This window comes from Meleagris gallopavo, chromosome 4 (assembly GCF_000146605.3).
Source record: "Meleagris gallopavo isolate NT-WF06-2002-E0010 breed Aviagen turkey brand Nicholas breeding stock chromosome 4, Turkey_5.1, whole genome shotgun sequence".
Taxonomy (NCBI): Eukaryota; Metazoa; Chordata; class Aves; order Galliformes; family Phasianidae; genus Meleagris; species Meleagris gallopavo.
The window spans coordinates 1,990,915-2,002,477 of NC_015014.2; the positions used below are offsets into that span (position 1 = coordinate 1,990,915).

Genomic DNA, 11,563 nt, shown 5'->3' on the forward strand with positions numbered 1-11,563 from the left:
TTTTGCATAAACAATATGTTATTAACAAGTCAGTGGACAAAGACCTGTGCTTTCAGTGATTTCAGTTTGATTAATCTCTGGTGTATAGTGCAGAAGGCATAACAAAATACAGAGATTTTGAGGTTGCTTTTTTTTTGTTTGTTCTTCATTTCTATTTGATTCTTGCATATTGGTGTTTCTTACCAGGTACATCAGTTGCTCAGACTGTGACAGATTACTGCCTTAATTGTCTGTGATTTCTGTGTTTTTGTGCAGCATGAGGCTTCAGGCACTAAGGACCACCTGTGTTTCTGTGCTTCTGTGTTTGTCTATTTAATGCTATATCATCAGGCTGCTTAAGACTTTTTCTAATTATTATTAAGTGGAATAAATTAAAACAAAAGACACTATTAGTATGAGCACAGAGCAGCAGAGAACAACACATGAGCAGATTCAGCCTAGGATTAAAATGTAGCTTTATCATCAGTTCCTCTCTGTCCCTGTTGCACCTATAGAGACCTAAAGCAAAAGTCCATTTGAGTCATTACTTAAGTTACAGAGTGGTGCGTAGAAGTCAATCAAGTTTTTAAAATCAGAAAATCATATGGTGATTGTTAGCTGGAATATATGGCAGGACATCTCTTATAGCAAAGCTGGATTCTGTATCTATGGGAACAAACAAAATATTGATCCCAGAATTTCTTCCTCCTGCCACTCCTACATTTCGGTTTGCAAAAGTTGTAAATGTTATCAAGGCTTTAACAGGTGAAAGTTCTTAAAGAATTATGATTTGAAGTATTTAATTCACTTACAGGTGATTCCCTTAGTTTAGGAGAAAACAAGGACAAAAATAGTGTTGTATAAAAACATTCCCATTCTTAACCATATAAAGCTTCAGAGAAGAATCATGTTTTGTCTTATGACTGTAACTTTGAAAAAAAAAAAATTTGCATGAGCAGATACAGTAGTGCCACTTACACAACAAGTATTCCTTTACATATAGTAAAGATTGTATAGAGTCTTTCAAGTGCCCTGAGAAGCAATTAAAATTAAATTAGAACTTTCATCTTTTCACCACAGCATCCACCAAATCAAATGTTACCTATAAAGATGATCTGACATATTTTGAAAGTACTTAAAAAATGAAATTAGCAGTCCTTTGCAGAATGATACCACGAAGCCTTGGGAGTGGGAAGAGCCCCAGGTAGCACTGTGAGCTGCTGGTACTTCCCTCTCTTTTTGATACATCGGAAACAGAATCAGTTGCATTCCAGTGTAATTTTAAACTCTGTCGTCTGCTAATGGAAAGAAGTTGGTATGGAAAGGAAATTTGAGCTAGCACTCTGTAACCACTACAAAAGCTCTTTGTAGATCAGTTGCACTTGTCCTGGAAAACTGTTGAGAGTGGCAGAATTTGTCCCTGAGGAGTCTGGTAAGGCATTGTGCATCTGTAAACGTGGAGAGCTGAAGCTGCTGTCAAATTGAGAGCAGAGGACTGGTAGAATCCAATTGCTACATCCTCCAGCTGCCCTGGCTGACCCTCATCAGCATTTTCCTTCATTTCTTCCATGAGTTCCCTGGATTCTTTGAGTAGATTACCTATAAGCTGTGGACTTAAATGCACAGATCCTGTTTTCTGTCAACTTCAGACCAATAAATTCTGAACCGTGCCTCCAAAGATTTTGAACAGGATTTCTGGCTGTGCCTCTGTGTCTTAGTCATTCTTTGGCAAAACTGTGTCACAGACTTGAGCTTACTGTCATTGTTCTTTGATCCCTGAGCAGTTTATGTCCAGTAATTGCTTTAAAATTAGAATAAGTTTAGAAGTATATCATTCTGACGGTATAAAAAGGATTTATCCACCTGGGTCTCAAATTGCAGCACAAATTAATATAGTCCATATCTATATAGCTTATCTGGATTATTGCTGTAGTAAATTAATTTTTAGCGCAAAGCAAAATTATCCTTTTAAATATTGGCCTTAGGTCATTTCTCTTGTTTGATTAGCATTTGCATTTCTTACTAGGATGCATGGCGGGGAATTACCTGGGCGCTTTATATCAAAGCAAATTTTAATTATCTCACTATATAAAAGTTTTTTTGCCAAGAGTGTTTAATATTCTCTTGTAATTGCACATCCCATGAACTGGCATGTATTTATGACTTGATATTCACACTCAAATGAAAATGAATATTTATAAAAACATAATCTCAATGATCCATATACTTCTAAGAGCATATCTGAAAGTAAACATATTTCTTCTGTCTCTAGTCATTCGTGACACTTTGGAAGATCCTGTTTCCAGAGGCAGTGCCGCCTGCCCCTTGGGCTACTTTCCCTGTGGCAATATCACAAAGTGCTTGCCCCAACAACTTCATTGTAATGGTGAGGATGACTGTGGGAATCATGCTGATGAAGACAACTGTGGTATGTTGTTAAGGCTTTTCTTTGTTTCCGGCAGTCACTAAAACCCATGCACTGTTTGCACCAAGTGGAGGGTTACAGAGTAGAAGCCATATGAATGTTACGTGTTTTCAGAGGATGTAGTAGATATTGGCTTTCCCTGATAAAGCCACTCAACAAGCCATTTGCTAGGAAGAAAGGACTACATTTGAATATCGTAGAAGTTTATCAAATTTTATCACTTTTACATTTCATTTTGATGTGTACTTGTGTGTGTGTGAACTAGAAAAGGCTGCAGAAAGATGGACCTGCATGCTGACGGTTTATAATGCTTGACATAACTGTTAAAGCTGGCTGGGAAGCATAATTTAAAATAAATTTCAAAGTTGGCCAGAAATCTTTCATGTCCTAAAACAGGAGAAAAAACAGAGCCATGCTTGTACGAGTTCTGCAAGCTGCAAGGCTGCCAGATTTTGGAAACGTAGATATCTGAGGAAATGCACATAGGCCACTGCTGCTGCCTCCAGCTCCATGGAGTGAGGCTGCCACAGAATAAAAACTATATATAGTGTATATATATATATACACTAATTTTTCTGAAAGGTATAATTTGAAACAAAATGTGGTACGTGTATTTTTCGTTAACAATCTCAGCAAAATCAATGAGATATTGAAACCATGTTTGTTTTCACTCCATATTTTCAGAGCTGAAAATTGTGCCTTTCTCTGCCTATGAAATTCTACCATATTACTCCATGTGAAAATTACTTTTGGCTCTAATCCCATTTAAAAGACCTGTGCCACCTTCTAGATTTATGTCACTTCCACCATAAACATACTTTTCATTGCCAGTGATTTAAATCTTGAACAAAATTGCCTCTTGTTCTATTGTTCTTTTGTGTATAAGTTGCTTCTTAAACAGCTGATGCATGTTCAATTTCTGTAAAGTACCAGAAAATCTATTTGCAAGGACTTGCTAAAAGTGTACAGATTGATCAAGTAGGGATTCGGGGACACACAGTTTTGCAACAGGATATACAGGACAACAGAGCCTGCAGAGCAATTCAGCCGCAATATAGAATCTATTTCCAAGCACAACAATGAGCTAGAGACCATTTCTGTAAAGGATGATAAGTCAGCACTCTGAGAAATTAGTGTTTTCTTTTTGCATCTTAACCCGATATTCTCAAAATGCATACCTTGTATAATGCACTGTGGTCATATTCAGCTCTAACACTGATATAGCAGTCAAATTTTATTGTTTGACTAAAAGAAGAGTAATTACATTGCCTGAGAACTTGAAATGCTCTCTTGGGGTTTCTGTAACATTCCTACACTGAACTATGTGTGGAAATCATTGTTGGATAGGTTTTTTTCCAACCATTCATCTTGCTTAAAATCAAAGAAAGTGTCACCAATTAGTTCCCAAGACAGGGATGCTATCCAGCTATGTCTTTATGCTGCAGTTTCCCAGGACTGTTTCAGTGTGCCTGCCATTATGCCAGGAGTAATGGCTAGTTCTTTATACCCTTTTTTTTTTTTTTTTAATTTACAGTTTTCAGTTGAAATCATTGCTCCTAGTTACAGAAAAGCAATTCAAAATTAGATTATTTCACTGAAGTAATTGTTTTGTGCAGCACTTTAGGAACTTTTATCCACAAGGTATTCCAATTAAGTAACTCAACTTTTAAATTCTTGCATGCTTCTGTCTTGCATAAATTTGAGTGAGACTTTTGAGGTGGTAAGTCTACAACATTCAAGCCAGCACATGTGGGGATGGGAAAAAATAGTGTGGGCCCTAGAAGGAATTCAGATATACTAGATACATGCTTCTCAAATACAGCTAGCTAGAACAACTGCTCCACAAATTATGTCTTCAGTAATGACAAAGCTCTATCTTAAGCCTACAGAAAAATATTATAGCAAAGGTTTGCGTTTATTTTAAACCAGTCTTGTGAAGAAAGAAGATGCAAAGCAAAAATAATTTATCACAAACAGTAGTCCTTTCTCTGATGGGAAGGATGATATCAATGAAGACAACTTTTATTATTTTTTTTTTAAAAAAAGCACTTCTTTTGAAGAGCATAATAATGCCATTGCAAAAATTGGGTGAAATTGCTCAAAAAAAGAGATACTCTGAACATAAGACAACCCAAGATCCAGCTGTTCAACAGTAACTGCTAGATGTGCAGAGTATTAATAGAAACTGATTACCAAAATAGCACTTTGAAGAAATATCAATGAATTAAACAAGCAGAGAAGTAATTAGCTTAAAAGCATTCTTAGATATTCAGAGAGAGTAGCTTTGTAAAAAACTTTAAATGACATTACAACAAAAAGACATAGATTTTTCTTCTATGGTTGTCAATTACAGTGAGATACAGAAGCTACCTGGGTGTTCTGGTCTTGCAAATTACTTAAGTTGGAATCTTGAAATTCCACATGCAGTGTGGTTAATCAGCAGCACAGCTGAAAATCTGTCTGCCTGGTAACTTGCTAGATTATTGATTTTTCTTGATTTGTTTAATAGTTATTAGGTGATGTACAAACCCATATTTACATCTCACATGGCTTTATGGTAGGCTGGAAATAAAAGGTGAAAGAAACATCTCCTCTCCATGCGTTGGTGCAAGAGAGGCCAGAAACAGGAGTCTGAAAATACTGACATTTGTTAGTCAGAAGAAGGCTGGTGTCTGGACCCTGTTATTAATGGTCCCCATTAATATATTCTGCAAGCTTACCAGGCTACTGAGAACGTGTGTGCTGGCCCCTTGGCCTCTTGGATGTTCCTCTAGACCCAGACATCTTTACTCTGTGCCCCCGCTGTGTGCATACTACAAACGTTTTATAGATGTAGATCAGAAACCATCAGAGACTTCACTAAATATTCCAGGTATCTTCTGGCAATTCTGCCCCTTTCCTCTTATCTTGAGCAGAATTCCGTAGTTTCCCTCTTTATTCATATGATGATACTTATTATCTTTGAGAAGATTTGCAATGTTTGTTCTCTTTCACACGCTGCATGCCCTATAGCACTAAAATATGATTACAAATAGTTGAAATTAAAAGGATTCTTCACTCACTGGTAGCTGTCTTCAGTTGTTCAGTAATAGCACTTTCTGTTAAATCCAAGCATGTAATAATTGGCTTTGTGGAGCCTCCTTTACACCTGTTTTCTCTTTCCTTTCCACTGAGATCTCTATCAGAATAATAAATTAAAAACTAAGAGATGCAGCCCGAAATTAGAATAATGGACAGAGTCACATTTAGATCTGAGATGGCCGTTCTTAACCTCAGGGTGAGGATGTTCTGTTTGGCAGTTAAGCTTCAGCATTTCTTCCACTTCACAACTCTTCGGTAGAGGGGATATCCAGAACGAAGCTGCTCATCTTTGAAAATTCACTTGCTTTTTTCACCCAGTTAGGTTTTCAATCAATAAAGTAGTGTGTGTGATATCCTAGTGGGGAAGAGCTTGAGGCAGCTATAAGAGAAGGAGAGCAGCAATTTATCAAGCCCTAAGTGATGACAGGTTCTTTTCAAACTAACATTAGATAACCTTAAATGTGCATGGAAAATACAATCTTACCTTATGAACTTGAAAACATAGTCCATCAAGTAGCGGGTGGCTCAGCACATTTTCCATAAATACAATATTTTTAAACAAAAATGATTTATGTAAAGTTTTATCATTTGTCATAAACGCTTGTGGCTTTGAGGAATTTTCCTTTTTAAGGTTAAGTATGGCAGTAAATTTTTCCCTGCTCTTCTGCCCAGCACTCATTCTTTCTGAAATACCAAGTTCTTCACAAAGCGACCAAGTATGATGTGTAGCAGTATAGCCTAAATCGTGTTTCTCTTGGAACTATTTTTGTATTATGCTAACATAATAGTCACAAAGGTGGCAATTCCAGCATCCTTCTGTGCTCAAGCCTGATTTAAGTCAAGTAGGCAAAACAGCTTGAGTTGGATTGTCCCACCGAGGATATGTTTGATTTCACTCATAATGGCTTCAGCTTAATTTTCAAACTTTGGTCAGGTTGATATGGGAATTGTCTATGAAGTAAGTAGAATAAAAAGTTATTTCTCACATTGAAGACTACAGTGTTACTGCTAACACTGGTCATTTGAAGCCCAATGGCATGTTGAAAGAGCCAAGTGCATGCTCATGCAGAGAAGCATTTTGAGATCTCTGGCTTGACAATGATACGCAGAGATAAGCAAAACAGAACTAAAACCAGCAGTGCTAGACAAAAGCAACAGCTCTTGAAATCAAAACAAAAATAACAGAATAGTATTTCTGATGTAGCTCTTCAGCAAGTCCACCTGTGTTTTATTATCTTGAAGTACGTTTGTTTATATGAACAAATCCTGATGTGTATGAAAAGTTAGATCATAACACAAATGTACTCTTTGGACAGAAAGCAGTAAAGTTGCCAGAAATCATCAATGGATATTTTTTAAATCACCAAGTCTGAGTATCTTTAGACATTTTTTTTTCCCCTTAATCTGCTCCTCGATTGAGGATTACATTTAGAACTTCATTGTTCATTTTCGTGCAATCTAACCTAAGAGGGCTGAATGAGCAAACCTCTGTCTTAGATAAAAATCAGTTTTCTTGAATAAATATTTTAATTACTCATAGTGATAAAAATGTAGCATTATCAGTCTAATAACCTCTGTGTAATTATCAACTCTAGATAAATCAGTAGGTCAGTTATCCTTTTGCACTCTTATTAAAAGGTTCTGCAAAAATTTCCAACGCAGCTAAACTTTACATCAGTGTGGTGCTTTACATGTGATCTTCTAAGATCTTTGTTGCAATGGCCTCTAGTGTTCCTAGCATTCCTCCATACGATCAATGATTTGTTCATATATGTGTGGACTAGTTGTTTTGCTGATAAGATGGCAGCGAATGGCCTATGATGGAAAGTCTTCCAGCAAAGAGCAGAGCCACTTACCTCAGTTTTTTGCTCCAAACCCAACCATCAGCTCTTGAGTTCAGTTTGGTACAAAACTGTACATGGAGAAATACAGAAATGGAATCATATTCCAAAAGGTACTGAGCTTTTCTGTTTCCAGAGAACGCTGTGCTTTCAAATTGCCCAGGTAAAGCACATTACGGTATTTCTTGAAGTCTAAGACAAAGCCCTGCTGGTTTGTCTCTAATACATTTAGAACTCTGAGTCTGTTACAGGCTCTGAAAAATCTCTTGGATGTAAATTACCTGTGCGCTCACTTCTTTGTAAATAATCCTTCTGCTTTCAGATCTAGCACTTTTTCCTAACTTCCATTAGGGTTTCATAGCACGCAAGCATGCAATCTATATCTATTTAGTTATTGGATTTATGATGTTGTGTTCCAGTTTAGAAATGCAAACAATAAGGCCAACATAAAGCCTTCAGTCATACCTCCTGGGCTTTGATGACAATACATTTTATTTACAAATTTACAATACACCAGGTGTGCCTGGTGAGGGCTAATCTGGATTGACTCCACTAACACCAATGGAAAGGCTCCCACTGGCATCAGTGAGCAAAGATTCATAACTTCCCTAAATTAGGAAACTAATGAAAATCTCGGATGTTTCAAAGTGCGTTTGTGACTCGTGTTAGCATTTCATGCCATTTTTAGAAACACTGTGCTAGCAGTGATTTATTTTGTTTATTTTTCTCTCAATGAGATGAATTCTAGATTGTGATCTGCAACCTGTAGTGGAAACAGGAAATAGAGAATGTGTCCTCTCAATTGTCCGTGATAGACATCATAAATAAATGCCTTAATTCTTCTCTTAGACTTAATTTGTAACTGAGTGGATATGCCTTATACTCTGCTCAACATTAGTGTAAGTGTTGTTTCATGCTACTGAATAGTTTTTATGCTCAGTCTTGTAGCTGTTTACTGAAATGGATTCTTCATTTATTACTAGCAAACAACCACTAAGTCTGCAGGTTGCAAATATCAGAAGTAGAGTAAAAAATGTATTTAGAGTAAAAATTGTACTAAACAAATAAATAAAACACTTTAGCATTCATATTCATTTCAAAGCAAAAAATCTGCGTGCTTTGTGCCTAATTACTTGCATTTCTCTAGGCTGGATTTTTGCATAGTGAATAAGCCAGTAGAAAAACTACGGTTATGTATTTGACTGTAACTCCACTTACAAGCAATAATAAAAAGGGAATAGAAAGAACACCAACACCAACACTGAGGTGTTTTATTTTTTTTTTTTTCACTAGCAGTATCTTTAATTATGCAATAATTAATGGAAAAAAAAATTGCTGAAGCTATTTTGAGAGTTTCCTCAGTGTTCAGAAATTTGGCTTCTGGACAATTTAGCTGATAGTTCTGCAAAACTGTTTTTTGGCGGTTAGGCAGTTATTGTAGTGTGTGTGCATTTGTTTTTTAATCACAGTGTCATAGCCATGTTTTTCCAGTCCAGTGAAGCAAGAACAGGCATGCAGATTTAATTTAAGATGTTTCTGACTCTCCAGAGGAGTTCGTCACTGGCTAAATGCTCTTACCATTGTATTGCTCCCAGACCTAAGAGGTCTCAGAACAAAAGGCAGCATTCAGTTCCCCAGATTTAGCGTTCATGTATAGATGTTTGTTACGGTCTCTCTAGCTGCTATGCTGGATATACAATGGAAATCACAGATGTGGATTGCTGAAAGAAATGAGGCAGTAAACTCTTTGAGGTCTTGCGCCTATTTCCATTTACAAGCAACGGCCTCACCTGTTACTGTGTGCTGTGTCATCAGGCTGGTCTTACGTCAAGAGTTATTACCCCTTCTATAAAAGGGCCTATAAAATTTGACAGGATGAAAGTGATGAAATTCTGTACAGTTGTCATTGTTTTCCCTCATGTATTTCTTTGAGGATCTACAAAATTAGAGAGAATGACTGCAGTTCACAGATTTGGTAAATCATATTTTAGATTTCCCTAGCAGAAAACTAAATTTCTATGGGATGTCTGAAAAATACATGCTTTAATACTGCAAAATTGCTTGTTAAGAAATGGGAAATTTCAGAGAATATGACATTCTTGGCTTTGCCTCAGCAGATTGCAGACGAGCTGGACAATTCTGTTTTTCAAATAATGAATGATATTTATGCTTAGTCTAACGTTTTCCTGGCATGCCATTTATGTACATATTGCTTAAAATGTGAGATTTAAACATGTGAGACAACACTCAGCTTTGAGCCTGTAAATTCTCTTTTTAAAGCAAAAAAAACAGTTGGAATTCAGCAGCGTGTGTTCATATTGTAGCAAATATTTGGTAAAAGATCAGATCTTTGAGTGTCACATTACATTTTTTATATATGCAATTGTATATGGACAAGTTTTTTCTTCTTTGCTATTCATCCAGCTGCACACACCAATGAAATTAGTAGATTTACACTGATCTAAAACTATCAAATAGATTTGCTGAAGATCTGGAGGTTTTTAATCAGTCAACCAATCAGATCTTTAAAGATTGTTGACAGCTGAGGGAAGCTCTTTTCTAAACTTTTTTTGTCTTTGGGTCTCCAAAGTCATGGCTTACTCATAGTGGATCTTCAGAACAATGCAAGGTTTTATGTACATATCTGTGCTATTAGCTTGTATTAATTTATTGTCACATTTATCTCAAAACTGGTAAATAGTTCTAGAAAAACGAAACAGAAAAATTGAATAATGTATATAGATCAAAAATTCTGTTCTATAAACTAGAAAACACTCTGCAAGTGTTTTACAGGAATAAATGTACAATATTGGGATGAGATTTATCTTTTGGAAATTGGAGCCTGCTTATCTCCTCAAATCTGCAGTTGATTAATATGGCTATCCTTAAAATCAAGAATAAACTCATGTAAGCAGGAAATCGAGCTCATTCAGAAAAGTGTAAATCTCATTTGAATGGATGTAATACCTTTTTGTTTGTTTGTTTTTGGAGATAACATTGTCACATATAAATAGGCATGTTACATTTAAATTCATTAGCAGGTACAGAAAAGGGTCAGTGTACAGCAGCACACGTTTTGGTGTGGGGCATATTGCCTTTGCTTTGACAAGTAAGTCACATTTTCTTCACCTGGATATCTAAACTAGGATGAGAAATTTACTCCCACAGTCAGATGTTCCAGGCTCTGCAAGACTCCTCTCTGTAAAATGTCAGCATGGGTTTGGTCTTGCCATAAGATATTGAAATGTATCAGCATATCCTTGTGCTGGAAAAGGGCAGTTATGTGAATGTTTTAGAAGGAGTTGCTCCTGCATTCTTGCTCAGAGAACACAGATTTTCCTTGTTGTACTAAAAAGTATTTTTTTTAAATCCTGAAGACATTTCTTATGGTGAGAGAAAATATATTGGAATAAATACATCCATGAATTATGTCCATCAACAGCAAAGGCAAAATCAAAGAGTGACCCAATGGCTCTTTAGAATGCAGAAGTGTTTGTGCTTTTCACTGATATAATTTCTCTTCATAATAATGAACACATAGTCAAGAGAAGGAGAAAGTTTTATAGAGAATGTTCTTTTTATAAGGCCTGTACTTATATGTTATATACAGTGTGTACATGTATTATATGTGAGTTACATTTAAAAAATGAGCAAAAGGGATATTTTTCTTGGATTTGTAATTGAAAGGATTATTCGACAAGATTAACATAGTCATTCTCATTCCCATCAGAAATGGTAATTGACAACCTCTGGGAAGGAACAGTATGTTAATCTTCCTTCAAATAAGTCCAGTTTACAATTATTTAGTTCATTTCTCCCACACAGGGGAATATTCACTCACTCCTTGTTTTCTCAGATCTCCTTCTTACTGAAGTACGGCCAACATAAACTATTTTAGAACTGGCTCAGGAAAAAGTAACTTTTCATCTGAGCTAAACTCCCTCAAATGATAGATTTTGAATTTCAAGACCAGTGCTATTGCCAGTCATTTCTTAAACAGTTTGGAGAACCTCATCTCAACAGTAGTAAACAGGTCGCAAACCTACCATATAAACCCTAAATAATTACAAAGCGTTTCAGAGTTCTGGCATTTGGTGTTCCACTGAGTGGTTGTACAAAATGTTATTCATACAGTGCATTCATCTGGGATTTGACAAAACAATTCACATAAAATAAAGACTGTTCCACACTTAACACAAGACTTGGCCCAAACCAAATATTTTTCAATGTTAAAAAA

The 11,563-nt window shown here is 36.1% G+C and overlaps 1 protein-coding gene across 2 annotated transcripts in view; it reads left to right on the top strand.

The window, feature by feature from the left end:
- The window catches only part of RXFP1 (relaxin family peptide receptor 1), a 47,593-nt gene that overhangs the window by 14,081 nt on the left and 21,949 nt on the right, over positions 1-11,563 (top strand). Inside the window, exon 2 of one of the 2 annotated variants that reach the window (XM_010709440.3) lies at positions 2,252-2,407. The exons of the other annotated variant lie outside the window; for it this stretch is intronic. Coding sequence (XP_010707742.1) covers positions 2,252-2,407 — 156 coding nt within the window. The remainder of the gene's footprint in view (positions 1-2,251; positions 2,408-11,563) is intronic. 2 annotated transcript variants of the gene reach the window in all.